Genomic DNA, 23,752 nt, shown 5'->3' with positions numbered 1-23,752 from the left:
TTTTTCTTTTTTTTTTTTGCTTGTGCTTTTGGTGTAATATCCAAAATACTATTGCCAAGAACAATTATAAGGAGTTCTTTTCTGTATGTTTTATTCTAGGAGTTTTAAGGTTTAAGTCTTACATTTAAGTCCTTAATCCATTTAAAATTAATTTTATGAGTGGTTTAATACAACAGGTCCAGTTTCATTATTTTGCATATGAGTACCCAGTTTTCCCAACACTATTTATTGAAGAGACTAGTGTTTCTCCATTGAGACTTACTGTCTCTTTTGTCAAATATTAGTTGACCATATACGTATGGATTTATTTCTGGGTTCTCCCTTCTGTTCCAGTAGTCTCTGTGTTTCTTTTCATGCCAGTGCCCTACTGTTTTGATTACTCCTATAGATTTGTTGGATATTTTCATGCATACCGTATAAGGGTCATGTAACCGAAGCCCATATCAGTTTCCATGTTCCTACATGCCTGCAACCCCAAGGGGATGTGTCAGACTCTCCCAGGAGGGTTTTCCTTAAATTTCATTGCAGTCAATAGCCCCAAGTTCAATTTGCATTTTCTTCAACCCAGCAAGTAGTGACCAACATAGTGCTGGTGATAATGGTTATGATGATGATAATAATCACTAGTACCTATATAGCACTAAAAAGCAGAGACATTTACTTTGCTGACAAAGGTCCATCTAATCAAAGCTATGGTTTTTCCTGTAGTCCTGTACAAATGTGAGAGTTGGATCATAAAGAAAGCTGAGTGCCGAAGAATTGATGCTTTTGAACTGTGGTGTTGGAGAAGACTCTTGAGAGTCCCTTGGACTGCAAGGAGATCCAACCAGTCGATCATAAAGGAAATCAGTCCTGAATATTCATTGGAAGGACTGATGCTGAAGCTGAAACTCCAATACTTTGGCCACCTGATGTGAAGAACTGACTCATTTGAAAAGACCCTGACACTGGGAAAGATTGAAGGCAGGAGGAGAAGGGATGACAGAGGATGAGATGGTTGGATGGCATCACTGACTCGATGGACATGAGTTTGAGTAAGCTCTGGGAGTTGGTGATGGACAGGGAAGCCTGGTGTGCTGCAGTCCATGGGGTTGCAAAGAGTTGGACATGACTGAGTGACTGAACTGAACTGAACTGATATAGCACTTAGCAGATGCCAAGATCTGACTTCTTTATATGTGGCAGTATATGTTAAGTCTCACAACAATTCTGTGAAATATGTGTTATGAATTATTATTGTCCCCATTTTATAGAGAGAGGAAATGAAACATAGAAGTTGAGCAATTTGACCAAGGGTTGCCTCGTGTCACACAACTACTAAGTGGTGGATTGTGTGGTGAACCCAAGCAGTTAGATTCAGAAGCTTTTCTCTGAATTGTTATATGTATTGTTTCTCAATTTCCCCTTCTTGCAGGGTCCCTGATTTCATTATTTTCTTGATCCTCTCCCTCACTTTACTTTGGGGAGAAAAGAAAACCTTATCCTGCCCTCTCTCAAAAGTAAAAGGAGGAAAGTCTCTTACCACAAACCATGCTATTTCCATAAGCTTTTTTGATAGCATTCCTCTTTTCCCTCCAAAGTTCTCTAAGGACTGGAGGAGGTAGCTGGGAGTACTGGGGGCAGTGATAGCAGTAAGTTGAGTTCTGTTGCTTCTTGTTAAGTCTTGGAGGAAGCATCTAACTCCCTCTAGAATTTAAGGTACTTTAGCCTTTTAGCTGTGAGCCCTCATTGCCAATTCTGGGGCAAAGGGAAAAAAATAACTTTTTATTACAAGGCTATTTTAATACTTTTAGGAAACAGGATGGAGGCTTGAACTAGGGTGGCAGTGAAAACGGAGAGAATTAGATAAATTTGGGATGTATTTTGGAAATAAAACCAAGTAAGACATGGTGGCAAATTGAATGTGAGGGAGAAGAACAGAAACGAATTAAAGAAGAGGATTTTGTCTTGAGCAACCTAGATGGAGGTGGGAGATGGAGGTGCTATTTACAGAGATGAGGAAGAGCAGAGACAGAAAGGCTTCCCTGGTAGCTCGGAGGTTAAAGCGTCTGCCTGCACAGAAAGAGATTGGAGTGGAAGTGTGAGGGTGGCTTGGTCATCAAGAGTACTGTTTTGCCTGGTGAAGTTTTAGATACCTGTTAGACTGCCCAGTGAAGAAAATTGGATACAGGAGTTTGCAGCTCAGTGGGCAAGATAAAGTCTACAGTCACACATCTGAAGATCACAGCATGTCATTTCAAAGCCATGGGGTAAGATAAAATCAGTTAAGGAGAGGCTAAGAGAAAAGAGAAGGCTGAGGATCAACCTTAAGACTCAAAGGAAAATTCAGCAAGATCCTGAACAGGAGTTGTCAATGAGATAGTAAGACAAGAAGAAGTGTGTATTTTCTGTCTCAAGAGAATCAAGTGTTTTTTCACGATATGAGTATCCTAAATATAAAAAGCTATGAACAGAGGAAGTGAAGCCTTGACCTTTTTCAGATGGTTTTCTAAACTCAGCCTGTCTGCTGTATAGGAAATTGAAACAAAACTTGAGCTGGATGAGAGAAGGTGGAACTAAATTACCATAATATCTCTTTCATTCAAATGAATCTATCACTGAAAATCTTACTGTAAGAATTTTATATATAAATGTGGAAAAATAAACCATTTTTGGTGAAAAATTGAGAACATTGAGCCAAGCTCCCAATTATTTAACTTACTTGAATGAAACTAGTTACATTTTTTCAGTGGGAAGAACAAAACCAGAGATGAAGTAGTTTAAAAATTAAACCAGACCTACTGAAAAGGTTATGAGACAATTCACCTGTAAAACATAGATACAGATAAATAGAAGCCTCAGCTAAGTGATTTTCAATGTAAGCCCATTTGTTACAAAGAAAATACCTTTATTAACTTCTTGCTCTTCCATAGTTAATGCTGCTAGTTGCTCTCCTCCTCCACAGGCTTCTTAGTCTACCAATTTTCAAATTTTAGTGTACATCCAAATCAGCTGGAAGGCTTTTTAAAAATACACATTTCAAGGCCACATCTCTGAAAATTCTGGTTGGGTGTAGCCAGAAAGTATGTATTTTGACTAATACTTCAAGTGATCCTATACCACACTTGACAGAACACTTGTCCTGACCCTAGATTACATGTGTAACTCTTGACTGGTGGCAAAAGTGCTACTTGGCACTGTCCACACTTTTTAAAAATAATTTCTTATAGATGCATGGTTTATATAATAGAATTACAAAGCTATCAGTTTGAAAGAATAAAAATATTAAATACAGAGTGCCTCTTTAGTTTAGTAATTATATGTCAATATTTGCTCTTATAAAAAATACGTTTCTGGTGGTGGGGGGGAGGGTTTAATTTGTCTCCAGGGATTTATCCAACTTCCTTTGGGAAGGCAGTCTACCTGAGTTTATTTTTCAAGGAAATAATGGCTTAAAAACGTATCCAGCTAACTTCTATTTACTGTGTATTTTTTTGTGTGTGTTATAATAAATCAATTATTTAGATGCCAGCACAATTATCAACCACTTAAGACTTTTAAGTGGTTGATAGTTATTTTGACATCCTGACCATGCACTAAAATAATGAGCTTTCATATGTTTCTTTTTCTAACAGATATAATTATTCATATGAATTTGGTATATTTTTCTTAACCCTGAATAGTTTCTAAGTCTTATGCAGGTAGAAACTAAGATGAGAGTAAGGTTTGACAGTACAATAATATTGTGTACTCTAGTGCTTGGCACTTTGTTCTTTCTAGTCGTTTAGTACGTGTTAATTAAAGGAGTACAGTTGTGTGCTAGCTTTTAATAGCATTCATTCTGCTAGTTTTTTACTTCTAGCTCTTAAATCCACTTGCCTACTTCTGGCCCTGAAGTATTTCTTTAGTAACTCTCAAAATTCTAGGAGATCCTTAAAAAATCAGAGAGCTGAAAGTCAAAAGTAACATAGATTTGATATTGTATATAAACATAACCAGCATGTTCTTGGAACCGACCCTGCCCAAGAGGCATTATTCTAGGCTGTTGGGGTAGGAGGTAGGGAGATGCCCTATATGAAAGATCACAGTTTTTATTTTTCAACATTAATTAATGAAAAAAATTATAAGAAATACTGCAGTGATTCAGTTTTCTGTTGAGACATCTCAAATGAGCGTTTTTTCATGGGTTTACAATTCTGAAAGGTATGATTGGGTAAGCAAATACAGGGTCTGCTTTAATACTGTCAAATTGAAACATGGCAACAGATATCCAGCATCCAACAGTTTCTAACTGCCAGTTTGAATTTGTGAAATAACTGAAAGTAATGAGATAATGTATATATTATAGATATAATCTGTAAGTTATATGTTAAACCTGGTAGTTCTGTTAAGTAAGGACTGAAAGAAAAAGTTGACATAAAATACAATTGGAACCTTAAAGGGCTTTAATTATTTCCTTTTCCCTTCTCTCTGCTTCATTAATTTTTCCAGGTACAACAAACACCGTATTATATATCATTTGAATATGTTATTATCTAGGTAATAACGTTGAGAATCCCTGTTTGAACATTCTTAATGGACTCATGCTTTGAAATGATTAATCTTTTGATTTAATTATATAGAATAAATGTAAAATAAAAAGTGATTGCACCAGAACATGGCTTTGGGGGATATTTTGGAAGAAACTACATAAATCTGAGCCATAGTATCTTTCCAGTGCAGCATTTAAATTACAGAGTTCAACCGCAGTTGTGATCTTAGTTTGTTAGCTGCCTGGAGTGTTATTTTAAGAAAGCAGAAGCCCCATCATTTGCACACTCCTTATAGATCACACACCTTAACCCTGACTTCTTAGCTCCAGTTTTTCAAAAGAAGTGAAGTCAAGATGAAGAATTGTTTGCTTTTTGGGGGAGTCCTGGCCATTTTTGTTAAGGCTGTTCTTGTGACAGGTATGTGGTATTTTGAGCATGAACCCAGATAAAAGAAAAATAGAATACAGATCTGTTCTTCAGATTAAACATTTATGTTTGTGTTTTGGTTGGACAGCTAGCTGGCTATGTTCTTCTAACATGTCTTAATCTTTGTATGGGCAGTGGTCTTTAACATGGACAAGACTCACTGTAATTCTTTTCATTCTTTTTTCTCTTATATGTCTGCCTATTAAAACCTAGAAAATAAGAAAATAGATAATTTTTACATAAGTATAGATAGTTATACTATACAAATACCCATATTGAATCTTGAAAATCAGAATTCTCTCCTTGAGTGTCTCAAATTAATAGTCTGGAGAAATGAAGTAATAATTGTTGTAAATACAGTATAGAGTGCATTGGGATTTTATTTCCCCAAAGAGGCTGGTATTAGTTCTAACAACTTTCCTGGATCCAAGCCTACAAATTTATTATGACCCTTTAACAATGTTTAATGTTGTATAAATTTCCTGGAACTTGATGGCTGAACTTCAGTTATCTTGTTTATTAACTTTTCAAACTTTTGTAGAAAATGGATTATTTTCTGAATATAAAAGTATAGTTTTAATAATTTTCATCTAGAAAGGTATGTGAATTAGAAATGATATAACTTGATATATGTTGTTTTAAGACTTACTGAGTTTATTCCTTTTTTGTTTTGAGCTTATTTTTCTTTCAGGACAGTATGATGTAATTAAGAATAGTAATTTTACATATACTTTTCACTGATTTAGTATTAAAAATAAAAGATAGCAGTAGTAAACCATGTATAATATATGTACCTATATATAAAAATACATGTGTTTATGAACATATTTATATACCTATAAACATATACATGGAACATATATAGCCATTTATATATAAAAGAGCTGTAACTTATTGAGCACATACTATAGTTTAGACATTATGCTAACTGCTTTACATATTCTATTCCATTTAATTCTCACAGTAACCATTTGAGGGTAAGTACTATCATTATTTCTGACATATCCTTGAGCCCATTTAAGTTTAAAGAGGTGAAGTAACTTAGCTCAGGTCACACAACAAGCAATGTGGTAGGTGGAACTCAGGCCATCTGACACCATAGCCCACACTCCTATCTAGTCTCCTATTCTGCCTGTATAAGAGAATCACCTTTTTGGTAAACTCATTACATTCATAACTAGTATGTGTTAAGTCTATTTTCTTACTTGAACTGAATTAAGTTGCTTAACAAATACTTATTGAGCCACCTCTTCTGTCTCAGGTGCTCTTGGAATAAAGTAAGGCATAGTCTATAATAACAGGTGTATTAGGAAAAATATTTCCTGTTGATGAAACAGAAGTTAGACTCTTAATTAAAAGTCTTGGTGAATTAAATGTATTTTTAGATTTTCCTGGTAGGTATCTTAGGCTACCTAGTATTCTTATATAATAACAGTAGAGATACTTTCCCACTAGGTTTCTGGCAAGAAAATATAATATGTGCCATAAACAAAACATATGTATTTTCTATTTAAGACTTAATAGTTATCACATACTCAACTCCACCTATAGTTTTGGTCAGGTATTGCCTGCTTATTTGTATTTTAATGAGAAAAGCATTTAAAAGTCACTAATACAGGAGTAGGGAAGAGGACACCTTTTAAATCATCTTACTCTTTTCCAAAAATTAAAAATTATATCATTATCTTACATTGGCTTCATAATGGTTTTTCTCCAATACTGTAAGACTTTTATCAGAAGATTTATCAAGGACTTATGAATAAGGACATAATAATGCATTATAAAGTACTTAAAACAATTATAAGTACAATAACAATGATCTTAAATTGTTTTTGTAATGACTGTATCATTAAGACTGAAATACTGCAGTTAGGTCCTTTCTGCTCTGAGATCAGGAATAATTAGATGTCCAGTTACAATTTATTTCCTTATCATTTAACCTGTATAACTTGAATTAATGTGCTGTCTTTTTTTTAAATTGAGATTTGATGGAAGGAAATTTTAAAGGTCACTTAGCTAAAATTATAGGAATAAAAAAGATATTTAACATCATTATTATTGTTTAATTATCACTGTCAAATAAAGCTATTTATTGTTACTTCCTCAAATATCTGTTAGTTGATCTAAGTACAGATAATAAGAAATTTTGTTAATTCTTTGCAGCACTTACCAACATTTTATCTAATATTCATGTTGGACAGTAAATGTTGACATTTACAGTTATGGCTTTAATAGTTATTTGTGTATTCGCTCATTTGTTATTTTTTTCTGTACACATGCATATTATATTAAATAGAACTTGTACCTAACAACATATTCTAGACTGTTTTAGCAAGTTTATAGCACTTTATGTCTATAGATACTATATCTTTAAATATAAGTCTTATAAGAAATATTAATAAATATTGCACTTAATGGATTAAATCATTATGCCATGATAACCTGATTGTTATTATGAAAAGAAAGAATATAATTAAGTTTAGGGAAATTTTAATGGAGAATTTTAAAGTCTTACAAAATAAGGTTATCTTGGGGAAAATGTTCATGTTCTTAGCATAGGGAAAAAAAGTATGAATGGGTGTTTAGGAAGGGTGTTTTTATTATAAAAAACTGGTTTATTTGTTCACTTTTGAATAAATTTCTCTAGTCTGAGAGAAATTTAGTCTAAATGTTTGTTTTCTCTCTCATTTTGGCATTTGGCACTAATTTTTTTTACAAAGCTCTATCATTCAGAGGGTTGTGCCTCCATTAAAAGCATTTGGTTAAAACCAGAATTCTTTCAGTTCCAGGTTCCCATAGACTGGTCCAAGGGAAAATGAGAAACTTCCTTTTGGAGTTCATTTGTATTTCCTTCACTATGCTGTACGATTCCACTTAGCTACTTTAGGTTGCTGCTGCTACTAAGTCGCTTCAGTCGTGTCCGACTCTGTGTGACCCCATAGATGGAAGCCTACCAGGCTCCCCCGTCCCTGGGATTCTCCAGGCAAGAACACTGGAGTGGGTTGCCATTTCCTTCTCCAATGCATGAAAGTGAAAAGTGAAAGTGAAGCCACTCAGTTGTGTCCGACCCTCAGCGACCCCATGGACTGCAGCCTTCCAGGCTCCTCCGTCCATGGGATTTTCCAGGCAAGAGTACTGGAGTGGGGTGCCATTGCCTTCTCCGACTTTAGGTTAGGAAAGAGAACAAATGGAGAAAGCTGTAACTGATCAGCCAAAACACTTGAGTTTTCTGTTGGGGAGGGTGATAAATTAACTTGATACAAAATATGAAATTAGACTTTTGGTTACCTTTCTTCTTAAAATATTTATCTTTCAAGCCCAAGATGAAAATGAAAGGATTGTTCTTGTTGACAACAAATGTAAGTGTGCCCGGATTACTTCCAGGATCATCCCTTCTGCTGAAGATCCTAGTCAAGACATTGTGGAGAGAAACATCAGAATTATGTATGTGGTATTTCATGCTTCATATTTTCATTTTGTGAGCAGATACTTTCTGATATTAGTGGTTGTTTGCATGTGATACCTATATCTTTGCTCCTCTTTCTGGTGGGTAACACCTTGGTGGTAGTTGTTTAGTTGCTAAGTCATTTCTAACTCTTGTGACCCCATGGACTGTAGCCTGTCAGGCTCCTCTGTTCATGGGATTCTCCATGCAAGAATGCTGGAGTGGGTTGCCATTTCCTCTTCCAGGGGATCTTCCCGACCCAGAGATAGAACCCAAGTCTCTTGTGTCTCCTGCATTGACAGGTGGGTTCTTTACCACTAGCACCATCTGGGAAGCCTAAGAGTATAACAGCTTAAGTGAAGTCACTCAGTCGTGTCCGACTCTTTGTGACCCTGTGGACTGTAGGCTCCTGCGTCCATGGGATTTCCCAGGCAAGAATACTGGAGTGGGTTGCCATTTCCTTCTCCAGGGGATCTTCCTGACCCAGGGATCGAACCTGAGTCTCCTGCATTGCAGGCAGACCGCTTTAACCTCTGAGCCACCAGGGAAGCCCGTATAACAGCTTACATGAGATTAAACCTGGGTAATGGACTTAAGCCAATTATGTAGTTGGGAGCAGAGACAGAGGTCTCCAGGCAACCTAAAACCAGTCAGCTACATCAAATAACTGAAGGTTCGGATCTAGTCATCAACATGCCCTGTTTGTATGGAGTTATTTCAGTTTGAATCAGAACTTATAGTTGCCCTTGATCAGTTCAAAGTGAAACTTGAGGTAATTATAAAAGGTTTGTTTTGCACCATATATGGACCACGAAGTACTTCACCTTGTATTCAACTTCATCTGTCTGCATAAAAGTATGGTAGACTAATTAAATTTACTACATTGATTTCATCTCTACTTGTATGTTGGACTTCAGCTACTCATTTCATTTCACACATAGTCTTAAGTTATAAGCTATGAGTCTTATTCAACAGCAAGAACATTAATAATATTTAAGAACTGAGATTTCTATTGGTCCAGTCATTAATGTCTCCCTTGTGAAGTACTTCTACTACTTTAAATAGTTTCCCTCCTGAATCAAATACCTCTTATTGAAACAGAACATAGCATTCAATCCCATGTAATCAATAGGAGAAGTATAATATACTTAAGAATTTGTTTTGAGTTCTGGCTGTCACTAAATATTAGTAGCTATGTGCTATGGTATGCTAGTTACTTAACCCTTCTAAACTTGAACTTTCTCATCTCTAAATATTAATAGGAAAATAATGTGTATCCGTTGGGTTATTGTAAAGATAAATTGAGATCTATTCCTTTGAAAGACTATGTAGTTCTTGGCACATTTTCAAAAAATACTTACTGTTATTTATCCATCTAACCTATGTGCCAGTTATCATTATGCCGCTACCCTTCCTAAAATGCTTTTGCTGGTTCCCCCAATGTTGTTACTGGGATAAATTACGAATGTTTCAGCCTAACCTACAGTGCTCAGCATAACTCTTAAGCTCTTCCATGGCCACTTCTTTTTCATCTTAGGTTTAAAAATTCAGTATGTTGCAGTACCTTTCTTCCTCTTCTGTTTTTGCACAATCTAGTTCCTTTCCTTGAAGGACTCTTTCTTGCACCCCTCTCAGCCTGGTTAACTGTTCAGCCTGCATGTCTCAGCTTAGACATCACTTCCTTGAGCAACTTTTCTTTGACCACTCAAGTCTATACCACTTAGTCCCCTCTTAAGTAAGTAAGTATTAGTCACTCAGTCGTGCTCAACTCTTTGTGACCCCATGGACTGCAGCCCACCAGGCTCCTCTGTCCAGGGGATTTTCCAGGCAAGGATACTGGAGTGGGTTGCCATTTCCTTCTCCAGGGGATCTTCCCAGCCCAGGGATTGAGCCTGGGTCTCCTGCACTGCAGGCAGATTCTTTATTGACTGAGCTACAAGGGAAGCCCCAGTTCCCTGTTAAGGATAGAATAATTGGAGAAGCGTGTATCTTAAGAGAATGGCATGAATGACACTGGCACCTAATGACACTAATGGCATCAAGGACACTGGCAACACTCTTCACAGTGTTGAAGAGGAGTATCTCTCTTAAATTTAAATCTCCAAGGGTAGATTTAAAATGGTACTCCAGGATTCTCTGATTTATCTTTTTTTTTAATGACATGATCCTTTTTATGATATTTTATTTTTCTGAAATCAGGCAGTTCAGTAACTTCATGCCATTTCCCTGATGTATATTGATGCTTCTTTTATCTTCTTTCTAAAAGTTCTATTATCATTGCTGTGTCATTATGGCATTATCCCCAACTCCATCACTTAATGATGTTATGACTTTGGGCAAGTTACTTAACTAATTTGAGCCTGTTCCCTAAACTGAAAAAAAAAAAAGGGATATGTATAGGTATGTATATATACACATATACTTCATAGGGTTGTGAGGATTAAATGTGATAATATATAAAAGCACTCAGAACAGTAGTCCCCAGTGAAACTCTCCTATGTGTCTGTTCTCTTACCTTTCTCATTATTTAAAGCATTTTCTGATATTACTAGAGATTTTGTAATATAATAAAGAATAGATATGTTCATTCATTCATTTATTAGTTTGAGAAATATTTATTGAGTGTTTCTGAAAGCCACTGAGGATTGGAGCTGGGGATAGAATAATTTATATAAAACACAGCCTGTGCAATCAAAGAATTTACAGTCTAGTGGGAAACTATAAATAACGGAAAAGGCGATTACAATGCAATATTGTAAATGCAGTGACAGGAATAGGTGTAGGATGTTACAGGAGCACAAAGAGGGGCACCAAGGCCAGTCCCTGGGGAAAGTGGAGAGAGGCAGGGGGAGGAAGGAGAGGGTATTTGGAGTAAGTGGTAGAGATGTGTGTGGGTGATGACAGGGTTGATAGGGGAAGCAGATTATTCCAAGAAAAGGAATCAGGGTTTCTGTGACAATTGTATGAGATCATGAGGTTAACATGTTCACCATAGTACCAGGCAGACTATAAGTTTTTGGTAAATGTTAGGGCTATTACTGTTTTAGTTATCTTTAACACTTAGAGATGAGAAAATCCTGGTTAGTTTTGTACCATAGCAAACAGTTGTTTCCATCTGGCACATGGTGTAATGAGGGTGGTGTGGTGAGGTTTCCATCTGGCACATGGTGTAACGAGGGTGGTGTGGTGAGGTTTCCATCTGGCACATGGTGTAACGAGGGTGGTGTGGTGAGGTTTCCATCTGGCACATGGTGTAACGAGGGTGGTGTGGTGAGGTTTCCATCTGGCACATGGTGTAACGAGGGTGGTGTGGTGAGAGGTGAGGCTGGAGAGTGAGAGGTAGGTCATGCGGTGCCTTCTATGCCATCTTGATGATTACCTTGTTTTCTGTGGGGAGACACTGTAGGCTTTAGGCAGAGAAGGAAGTTAGGCTTGTAGTTTAAAAAGACTATTTTGGCAATGATGTGGCCAACGCATGGGAGGGGTCAAGACTGAAGGAAGGTATTGCTACAAATTAGGAGAGAAGGGTGGTGTCCTGAATCAAGTTCAAAGATGCAAAGTATTAGAGCCAGTTGAACTGTGAGACGGATTTAGACCTAGGTGGTGACAGAGAGAGAAGACTGAGGGACAGAATCCAACTTTTTAGCTTGGATACATATGTGGATAATGTTGCTAAATACTGAGTTAGGAAAACCTGAGGTTTGGGGGGATCTTTTGGTAGGGAGCAGTGCATGTGAAGAGGAATGATGACATAGATGAAAAAAATGTAAAAGTTAATGAAATCACCTGAACTAGTCGATATGTTATTTAATTTTTCATGGAAAACCTCCAAATCAAAAGGTCTGGATTCCAGTTCCAGCTTTACTACTTAGTACTTGTGTGAATTTGGATAGGTCACCAACCCCTCTGATTTGTAATTACTACATTTCTAAAATGTGATCTTTAGTATCTGTCTGTCCATTCATTCACAAATATTGGACATATTCCATATGACACACCTATAGCAAGGCACTGGGATGTGTAAGTGTTTTTGGCTCAAGGAATTTATAGAATCTAGAAACAGCTATTCTGTAGGTAAGCAACTATAATATGGCAGTATAGTAAAGGTATATGAAACATTAATGAGACTACAGATGAGAAGTTTATTGAGGGGTGGAAATGAGATCGAGGTAAAAATCACAGAGAAAGTAAAACTTGAGCTTATTTTTAAAGGAAAAGGAGGGATTTACCAAGTTATAAAAGATAATTGACAGAGGAGTTGTTGTGAGGTTTATTTTGAATGCAGTTGTTTAAAATGTAGCAATTACTGTGAAATGTGAGTAATAGTGTTACTGAAGAGTGTTTATAGAGTGCTAAATGTCCTAAATGTCTGAATGAAATAGTAAGTACTGTCCTAGCAATATACCTATTACCAAAAACAGCAGTATCTGCTAATTTCATTATTCTTCGTTTTCTTTTTTTCTTTTTTCTAGTGTGCCTCTGAACAGCAGGGAGAATATCTCTGATCCTACCTCACCAATGAGAACCAAATTTGTGTACCATTTGTCTGACCTGTAAGAGATTTTCCTTCACACTAATAAAGATACCTAAGTCAATAACTTTTCATTAAGCTTGTCAGTAAGAATGTTTTTGAAAACATATTGGGGTATAAACATTTACCAATATCATTTGAACTTTTGAATACATTAATTCATATGTTAATTATTGCTGTGCTGTCCTGTCCTTAGTCACTCAGTTGTGTCCGACTCTGCAACCCCATGGACAGTAGCCTGCCAGGGCCCTCTGTCCATGGGGATTCTCCAGGCAAGAATCCTGGAGCGGGTTGCCATGCTATCTTCCAGGGGATCTTCCCAACCCCGGAACTGAATCCAGGTCTCCTGCACTGCCGTCGGATTCTTTACTGTCTGAGCCACCAGGGAAGCCCATGTTAATTATTAGGCATCATAAATGCATAAAATTTTATAAATAAAGGTTAGCTCTAAATTTATTCTAAAGACAAAATTATTTTCATTAGTACAAGAAGGACCAATTTGTCTTTTTAGTTCAATAATTCAGACCCGTTAACATGCAGTTGTTTCTTTGGAAACCATAGAATCCAAAATTTGAAAAAACAGCTTCCTTCATTACTGTAAATAATTAATTTCACCCTGCAATACAGTTGGGAATAAATTTAACAGAGTGGAAGTGACGGAATAGTGTACACAATCATATATACTAATTCTATTGCTTACTTTCAGTTAAAGGTGGAAAAATTACATAAATGATTCTGGATTATAGAGAAGTCGGTCTGAAAGGAGTCCTGCTTTGCCAGAACTAACTGATTTTGGATAGCAATGTATAGTCGCTCGGATTCTGAGACAGCACTTGATGGGGAGTGTCTAACGCGTGTATTTGTTTTTCAGGTGCAAAAAATGTGACACTAGAGAAGTGGAGCTGGAAGATCAAGTAGTTACTGCCAGCCAGAGCAATATCTGTGATAGAGACACTGAGACCTGTTACACCTATGATAGAAACAAGTGCTACACAAACAGGGTCAAACTCAACTATCATGGTCAGACCAAAATGGTGGAAACAGCTCTGACCCCGGATTCCTGCTATCCTGACTAATTCAGGTCATGCTCACTGCACAGCTGCTTATCTTGAAGGGCTCTCCATTTTGATCCCAGGTAGTTAGTATATTTACTCCTGATGAATTTGAAACCATGATTTTTTGGGGGTGGGGATAATATAAAATTAACTACCGCACCCCTATCACTGGCAAATAATTGAAATAGTAACACTGTTAATGTTTTGAAGGTAAATTTCTAGCATTTAAAAAAATAGACAAGGGGAGAAAATAAAATTCAAAAAGTAAAAAAATCAGGAGGCATAATTAAATTTTGCTCTTTTTTTTTTGGCTTTGCCCTGGAGAGCCTGAGCTTTTGCACTTTCCTTACTATTCTCTTTAAAAAAATATCACTGTGCAGAGAATATTTATATATAAATATAGGTCAATTATTGGTCTTCACTAGAAAAATAATATTTGCAAAACATGTTTTGGAAATATTCATAAAATAATTTAAAATCAGATCTCTAATATTTATGAAATAAATTAGCTGAAAGTGACATAATTAAATGTATAATTCAAAAATACACTTTGACATAACAGATTTGGGAGCAAATGATAAAAGTTTTTTTGATAAGTAGGACAGTATAAGAAATTCCCATTGAAATCACCTCTGTTGTAACTAAATCTAACAAATTATGTACTCCAAAATATGTATTCTCTAGCACAGTTTGAACAATTAAATAGATTCATAAGCATATACCTGCGTGAAATAATTTATTGGTAAAAAGTTTGCTTGTGTTAACTTTGCTGTATGTAAGTTAAAATATCATTTATTGCTGAGAAACAGGTTATAAGTATGATCTAATTATGCATTAATCACTAAGTTCAAACATGATATTTGAGATAGCTTTGTCATTTTATACCTAAAATTAAATAAAAAGACAAAGTCCCTTCTGACAAATGTGTTTATCATGGCACATATACTTTATGTCAGAAAGTCAAGACCAGTTGGCATAAATATGTAAGGGTACTATGGAAAGTAAATGGCTGACTCTGAGTTTAAAATAATGAGAGGCTGATTAGTAAATCAGTTTCTTGAAGAGACATTGTTATGTTTTCTTTTTTTCCCCCAAGGGTAATAGTCATTTTTAATAACTTCCACTGTACTCGTACTGATTAGTGTTTTCTTTTAGGGATAAGGCTCTGACACTGGTGCTTCAGTAGGAATCATAGTTTTGACATGCTAAAGACAAATCATTCTTGTCCAGTCTTCAATTTGGTATGTTGTTTTAGATAAGACCTTGAACTTTATTTAATCAGCACACAATTATTGATTATTTACCACATGCAGGGAACTCTGCTAGATTTTTGGTGATTGAGCTGTGATAGTCACTATCACCACTCACCTTCTAGAACTCTGCTCAGTTGGACCCCAGTTCCTTTTGGTAATGATTTTCTCCATGAAATTCATCCTGACCACTTAAAAAAAATTGTGAGCCCTATTCCCTTATCTTGGTTTATTCCACCCCTTGGGCTTATCACCCTCTGGCAGACTACATAATTTACTTATATATTATGTTTATGCTGTCTACCCTAACAACTACATAAGCTCCACAAAGACAGCTATTTTTATTTTGCCCATTGATATGTCCCCAGCACTGGGAAGGGCGGAAGGGTGTCTGGTGTGTAATGGAGCTCAATAAATATTTGTTGAATGAATGAATGTGAATACAGCTTAGATGAGGAAAAAAGACATGTACATAATTACAGTCACTTGGCAGAATTGCATAAATCAAAGAAATAGGTTTCAGAATGTTCTGAGAATTTATGGGAGACTTCTCCCCCAGTTTTATTGAGATATAAGTTTTAAGGTATACAACAGAAGGACTTCACGTACTTACCTATTGTGAAATGGTTACCATGATAAGTTTAGTTAATATCCAGGAGAAGGCAATGGCACCCCACTCCAGTACTCTTGCCTGGAAAATCCAATGGGCAGAGGAGCCTGGTAGGCTGCAGTCCATGGGGTTATGAAGAGTCAGACACGACTGAGCGACTTCACTTTCACTTTTCACTTTCATGCATTGGAGAAGGAAATGGCAACCCACTCCAGTGTTCTTGCCTGGAGAATCCCAGGGACGGGGGAGCCTGGTGGGCTGCCGTCTATGGGGTCGCACAGAGTCGGACATGACTGAAGTGACTTAGCAGCAGCATCACCTCATAGAGTTACAGTTTTTTTCCTTATGATGCAAACTTTTAGAGGAAGACTGTTTCTGAAGAGGCTTCTCTGTTTTATTTCCATCTTGGCCTTAGTTTCTCTGCATACCCAACAGAAAAAGTTTTTGGTGCCATGTTGAAGATTCTTATAGAAGAGATCTCTGTGCCAGTATAACTGCCTCATTAAATGCCAACTGGAAATCTTCCTTCTTTGTGAAATTTAATTATACTCTAGGATTGTCATATTAATAACAATTTCACACTTATGCCAACTGCTAGGTACTAGGCTAAGTGCTTTATTAAGAAATAACTCATTCAGTATAAATCTAGAGTAGTTGGTGACTCTTAAATGAAAGCTACTAAAGAGTGATTAAAGCCTTTTCTGTTTAGTTACTCAGTTGTGTCCAACTCTTTGCAACCCCATGGACTGCGGCACACCAGGCTTCCCTGTCCTTCACTATCTCAGAGTTTGCTCAAACTCATGTCCATTGAATTGTTGATGCCATTTAACCATCTCATCTTCTGTCGACCGCTTCTCCTGCCCTGAATCTTTCTCAGCATCAGGGTCTTTTCTAATGAGTCGGCTCTTCACATCAGGTGGCCAAATTATTGGAGTTTCAGCTTCAGCCCAAGTCCTTGTAATGAATATTCAGGATTGATTCCCTTTAGGATTGACTGGTTTGATCTCCTTGCAGTCCAATGGACTCCAAGAGTCTTCTCCAACACCACAGCTCAAAAGCATCCATTCTTTGGCATTCAGCCTTTTTGATGGTTCATGTCTCACGTGACTATAGGAAAAACCATAGCTTTGACTAGACGGAACTTTGTTGGCAAAGTAATGTCTCTGCTTTTTAATATGCTGTCTAGGTTGGTCATAGTTTTTCTTCCAAGGAGCAAGCATCTTAATTTCGTGGCTGCTGTCACCATCTGCAGTAATTTTGGAGCCCAAGAAAATAAAGTCTCTCATCGTTTCCATTGTTTCTCCATCTGTTTGCCATGAAGTGATGGGACCAGATGCTATGATCCTTGTTTTTTGAATGTTGAGTTTTAAGCCAACTTTTTCACTCTCCTGTTTCACCTTCATCAAAGCTCTTTAGTTCTTCTTCCCTTTCTGCCACAAGGGTGATGTCATCTGCATATGTGAGGTTATTGATATTTCTCCTGGCAATCTTGAGTCCAGCTTGTACTTCATCCAGTCCAGCATTTCGCTTGATGTACTCTGCATATGAGTTAAATAAGCAGGGTGATAATATACACCCTTGACACACTCCTTTTGCAGTTTGGAACCAGCCATTGTTCCATGTCTAGTTTTAACTGTTGCTTCTCTCCTGCATAAAGGAGGCAGCTAAGGTGGTCTGGTATTCCTATCTCTTTAAGAATTTTCCAAAGTTTGTTGTGATCCACACAGTCAAAGGCTTTAGCCTAGTCAATGAAGAAGAAGTAGATGTTTCTCTGGAATTTTCTTGCTTTCTCTATGATCCACCGGATGTTGGCAATTTGATTTCTGGTTCCTCTGGCTTTTCTAAATCCAGCTTAAACATCTGGAAGTTCTTGGTTCGTGTACTGTTGAAGCCTGATTAAGGGAATTTTGAGCATTACTTTGCTAGCATGTGAAATGAGTGGAATTGTGCAGTAGTTTGAATATTCTTTGGCATTGCCCTTCTTTGAGATTGGAATGAAAACAACCTTTTCACATCCGTACGTGACTATTGGAAAAACCATAGCTTTTACTATATGGACTTTTGTCAGCAAAGTGATGTCTCTGCTTTTAAATATGCTGTCTAGTAGTTTCATTCATACATTTAAGTGAGAAATTTAGCAGGAATTCATAAGGAGTCAATGCAGATGAAACAGCAGTGAAAGGAATCTCTGCTTTGTCTTTGCCTTTGTATGAGGTTCCATGGGCTGCTCCCAGTCATTGATGATTGAGTGTGGCAAGAATACCAGGCTTTGGGGGGTGGCAGTGTGGTATAGTGGGTAAATCCATGGCCTAGCGTAGAGTACTCTATGCTTAGAGTACTTAGAGAATAATAATAAGTCACTAACGGTCAAGTTTATTCAATGTAAGGTTGAAAAATGGAAGTAAAAATAGCTCTCTCATAAAATATCTCATAAGATAACTGTCTTATAAAAATAAGGATATATGCCATTGTATATGTTTATCATTAAGCACAGCTTTATATATCACTCACTAACCTTCTGTAAATTCTAGTTGGTATTGTGTGTTAATTGTCTTTTGGCTTTTCTCTGCCCAGGCAACAAATGAGAGAAAAATGTGGACATGTATTAATTCAATGATTCTCAAACTTTAGTGTGTGTGAGACTCACCTGGAGAACTCTTTAGGCCAGATCATTTAGCCCCACTCTCAGAGATGCTGATTAAGCAGTTCTCCGATACCACAGGAGAAATTAGAGGGTGCAGAAACTTCCCAAATGCTTCTGCTGCCTGGGAATTGCTTTAGAACCGCTCCTTTAGAATTATTAATATAAACCTTCATCTCCACCTAGTGGTTGATTTATGAAATACAATGTATATGCATTTTATTACATTTCATTTAATCCTTGTAAGTGCCTTGTGAAATAAGTACTCTCTTCATTTACAAATCATGAAACTAAGATGCAAAGAGATAAAGTGATTTTATTAAAGTCTGACAAATAGTACATGAAAAACTTATCATTGGATCCAGATTGTGAGGCTCCAAAGCGGAAGCTCTCTTTCAGTTTGTTATGTCTAAAATACATTTTCCAGATCACTTCCTCCAGTAATTCCACTTCTGAGGAAGTAATCAGAAATATGGACAAAGAGGCATAAAGATATTTATCACAACATTATTTATTATACTGAAAATTCGTAAGAAACTTTAAGTCCATCATTGAAGGGAATGATAATATAGTATATACTTCAGAATATTTTACAGACAACAAAAATGAAGCTTTAAATATTTTTAATTGTATGGAAATTTCTTGCATAATGTCAAGAGGGAAATGTTGGCTAATTCATAAAATAATTACTTCAAAATCTTCCCTCCTATATACATATAAAAGAGAAAATAGGCCAAAATATTAACATTGGGAGTGAAATTATGTGTTATTTTTATTTGTTTACCTTTTCATTATTTGCCAAGTAGTCTATGTTGAGAAAGTATCTTGGTAGTTAGAAAAATTGTTATTTTAAATCAATAACATTAAAATTTGGGAAATTCTAAATTTCTATCCATTTACATGTAAAGGAAAAGTGACATTTATTTAGCATCTGCTCTGTGCTCAGCAAAATGCCAGTTATTGTGAGGGATAGTTACATGAGATGAATAAGAATTGAGTCTCACTTTCTCTCTTCTATAGGTAGAACTAACAGGGAAAAACCAGCACATGATATAAAACAGTGAGGGATTAAATATAAAAACTATGTGCTGTGAGCCTTAAGGGAAGCAGTATTAACAGAGTAGGGCCTTCATGGATAAAAGTAGAACTTTTTAGAGTAGAACTACATGAGCCAAGCAAAGAGACAGGAAGAAGCATAACATACTTGTAAGAATAGAGACAGGATTGGCCTGCCCCTCTTTCTTTGTGTTCTCTTTTTGAGCCTGTCACTTGCATGCTTCATTTATACAAACCCCCTCAAATTGGTAATATTCTGTTTTTTCAGTGATCAACACCTTTCTGTTTCTTTTCTGGTGAGTGTTCAGTTATCCCTTAATTATAGGAAATAGCCTAGGACGTTGCCACTCCAACTTTGATCTATTGATACCAACTGGCTGATTTATTATCACCTAGGAGTATTTTCATAATATAGAATTGCAGGCCCCTCCCCAGATCACAGAATCAAAGCCTGCATTTTAAAAAGATCCATGTGCACATCAATGCCTAAGAAACTCTGGGGTAGCATGTAACACTGTCAAAAGCAGCTTGAATCCTAGGTAAAGGAGGCAATTGCCAACATGGTTTAATAGCTGAGGGACTGACAAGGTCCTGACCAAACAAAGGTTTCTACCGATATCCTTCTCTAAATATGCCGTGATTTGACTCACTCTTTAAGGGCATGACTACATGTTAACCAACACTGGACAAGGAATGTTTTTGCCAGGTTAACCACAGCAAATACCTGCTTTATACAGTGCAGAAAGGAATGAGGCACAGTTATTTGATTAAGTGCAGAGGAAATTACTGTCCCATTTTGATGCAGCACAGACATGGAGGATGTGTGTCCTAAGGGAGATGACATGGAGCGCTATGATGGCAGAGGATCTTTGACTGGGGAGGTGATGGGGCACTGAGGGTAGCTTCATCTGTTTCACAGTTATGTCTGTGTTGACCAACAGTTTAGTTTCCTCCTTGCTCCTTTATTTGAAGAGTTCTGCTCCATCAGCATGGTATTCTGTTTGTTACCTGTTTATTCGTGGTGAATGCAGAGAGAAGAAGATCCAGTGATTGATGTTTTTGGGCTAGGGATTAGGTGCAGAGGCATGGAAGAACAGGTGGACAAACCAAGAACTATAACTCATTGTGAAATGATGATTACCTGTTTTCTACCAAGTACAGTTCTTCTGAGTTTTAGCTGGATACTTGGCCTGAGTCACAGTGAAACCTTTGAGGTTTTGTGAAGGAGAGACAGCTGTTGATTTCAAGTCCTTTATTTCTAGTTCCCTTTTGGGTTTTTAGAAATAAAGTTTGGTTTCCTGAGGGCAAGATGAATCTTCTTTACAGTCCTCAGAGTCACGACTGAGGGAGACCAGTTAAGTGAGGCCAGAGACGTGTCAAAACAAATGATAAAAGTAACTCACATGTCATGTCTTGTAAATTTCTTTTAAGATGTATAAAGTTAAGACTGATGTTAGTTCAGGGAATCCAAAAAGCCAAGGAATAATCTCTGTGATAATGGCTACTAGGCTGAGGTTTAAGAGGTGGTTCGACCCTATATTTCATCATCCTATTTTGCTTTTTGCTCAAAGTAAAAAAAAATATATGTCTTTCTCTAGCCAACTGGCTCAGTGCCCAGGTACCCCTAGAGAAATCTATTATAGGCTATGAGACAGAAAAGCTTATAAGGCAAGTGTTTGTTAGCCTTGCTGAATTATTCCTAAGTTTGTTATCCTCAGATATTATTTTCTTCTTCTTTAATTTATCATTGAGTCATCACCAGGATATATCTAGTTATTTTAGAATCAGTAGGTAACGACCACTAGACATAGGAACTCAACACAGAAATTGGGCCATGGTGGTGGGATGGAGGCATTCAAGACAAGAGGGTGTCAATTTTAAGGCCTGCCATCCCCACTGTGTGAACCTTCATCTTAGAGCTGGTATTTTGCTTAGCAAGGGCACACAAAATAATTTCTTTACTGTAAGAAACTCAGCCCTGGTGTCCGGGTTTATGGAAGAATACCTGTGGTAGTAGAGATGATGGTGGTGAGATGAAGAGTCGTCTTCTACAGAGATGTTCCCTCCCCGCTTTTCTCACTCTGCATTCTCAAATTCAGTAGATGTTTTTGTTCCACTGTGCTTTTACATTTTATGTTACAGAGGTCTCAGATGATAAATTAAAGCTGTGGTGCCTCATAGATAAAGATCAGTCAACATATCTGCAAAAAATATATGATCTATGCATTTTGAGGAAATACTGAAGTGAATGAATGTTTTACAGTGAAGGTATTTGTGTCTAGATTAAAGAAGTCATTTGAAAAGAAGTAGTGAAACATAACAATGTAGTTTTATTTTGATGAGGATAATTCTTGAGAGACAGTTTTATATAGAATAAGTTAATAATTTTTCAACATGTGATTAAAATCTGGTGGTGGTGCTGGTGGATTTAAGCAACTAGTGGATTGACCTAGATAATCTACCTCTAAACCCTGAGATTCTACAATGCAAATGTTGCTGAGTATATAGAACTATGGAGTATGGCGGCTCATTTAGCATCCCAGATGGTATACCCACAGGACAAGCTTACTGTGGTATTTTCATGGGAGCTTTCAAAGCTGTTTAAAAACCAATCAATAAATATTTATTGGCTATCTACTATGTGCAAGACACTGTACCAGGCACTCGAGAAGACTCAAAGGGAAAGATTCCTTTCTCAGGAAGTTTTCAGTGTATTTTCCCAAGTGTCTGAGATCTTATGAAATCTGTCCCAGGAAACTTTCTCCTAATAAACTCCTAAGAGCCAACAGGTAACTTTCTGGATAATTTGGATAATTCTTCCTCTCTGGGAAGGAATATACAGAGAGTAGGCCAAAGTGCCCTTAATAAAAACAAAGCAAAACACCTAGATGTATTCTAAGCAAGGCAGTATAGAAATACCTACTTCACAAAATAATTTACAGTATTTAATCAAGATACAAAGAGAATGTGTCTGTGAATAATTCTACCAGGGCATGAAGAATAAGTCTATGTTAGTAGCAGAATGCACTGGTAGGACCACTTATACGGTACTACTAAAGAAATTAACCTTTGAGTGTTTCTCTTGTTAGGATAGTGTTACCCTAAAGATATTCTCTAGATCCTGCAGATTATGAGTTGATGATGGGGTATGGCAAGTCCTACTTTTTTTATCTGGATGCTCAGTTGAAGAGAGGGAGTCCTTCCCTCTTTACCTTCTTAAGTCTTGTTCCCAGGCTACTAGGTCTGGGTAAATATCCTCTTTTCCCTTATTCTTCTTTTTGAATGTGTTCCTCTCACTGAGCTGTGTCTACTTGGTAAAGACCATACGAAAATTAAAAATAAAAATAGGTATCAGTGTCTACTATTTCCAAAATATGTTCTGCAATGATGGTTAGGCTGGGCCAAGAAAAAAATCAGTATGGAATTTAGAGTAAAGATAAGGAGGGAGTGAGATGTGCATGCAGTCTTAAGTTATGCAAATGATATAGCAGAGAAAAAGATGAAAGGAAGAAAGGAGTCAGAGAAGAAAGAGATGACAAGTGATACACTGGGAAACAGAACAGAAAGCTGAGAAGAAAAGAAAAAATTGAGAAATTGGATATAAAGACTAGTGATAGTTAAAGGTACCTTAGTACGTAAAAAGAGAGAGTGAAAGATGGGGAAGGAAAAATAAAAAGCTAAACACAGAGTGGTTGATAGAAATAAAGAAGGAGGATTAAAAAAGGAAATGATAAAGGTGAAGAAAGAGGTAGTGGAAGAAAAATTCCAAAAGAGAATATTAATCAGGAAAAAGACCAACACAAGGAAGTAAAAAGTACAGTGCATTAGGATTATATTGATGTATAGATCTCCATACATAAAATGGCAAGTTCATCTGCTTTCCTGTCTTGCAAATGCAGACAATTTTGCAAGTATGGAACTTTGAGAGGAAAAGGAAGAATCAGCAAGCACAAAGAAACTAATCCAGACAAGTGAATTACAAGTTTCAGGGCAATGGTGGTCAGAGCCTTCCTTTTTTTTTTTTTTTTTTAAGTCTGTGCTAATTAGTGACAATACTGACTCTAGCAAACCCCAGAGGCCCAGCCTCCTGTGCTGGAGTGGGGAAAAACTTAAGGATCACCAAGAAAGTGAGATACTTAATCAAGTCTTGGGGGAGAAAATGTCTGGAAACCACTGAAGAATAGCAGGTATTTTCCTTCCCCAGAGAATACTTGCTGGAGATGATTC

The 23,752-nt window shown here is 36.8% G+C and overlaps 1 protein-coding gene across 2 annotated transcripts in view; it reads left to right on the top strand.

The window, feature by feature from the left end:
• Window positions 1-14,348, top strand: part of JCHAIN (joining chain of multimeric IgA and IgM) — a 37,437-nt gene extending 23,089 nt beyond the window's left edge. The window contains exons 1-4 of one of the 2 annotated variants that reach the window (XM_052642194.1): window positions 4,865-4,928; window positions 8,255-8,381; window positions 12,855-12,935; window positions 13,785-14,348. In XM_052642194.1, coding sequence (XP_052498154.1) covers window positions 4,865-4,928; window positions 8,255-8,381; window positions 12,855-12,935; window positions 13,785-13,989 — 477 coding nt within the window. In that variant the 3' untranslated portion in view covers window positions 13,990-14,348. Of the gene's footprint in view, window positions 1-4,864; window positions 4,929-8,254; window positions 8,382-12,854; window positions 12,936-13,784 lie in introns of those variants that run through there. The other variant, XM_052642195.1, reaches the window with a different exon arrangement.
• The last annotated feature ends 9,404 nt before the right edge of the window (window positions 14,349-23,752 follow it).

This window comes from Budorcas taxicolor, chromosome 6 (assembly GCF_023091745.1).
Source record: "Budorcas taxicolor isolate Tak-1 chromosome 6, Takin1.1, whole genome shotgun sequence".
Classification (NCBI taxonomy): domain Eukaryota; kingdom Metazoa; phylum Chordata; class Mammalia; order Artiodactyla; family Bovidae; genus Budorcas; species Budorcas taxicolor.
The sequence above is the reverse complement of the archived record's forward strand: the minus strand, read 5'-3'. Positions and strand labels throughout refer to the sequence as shown.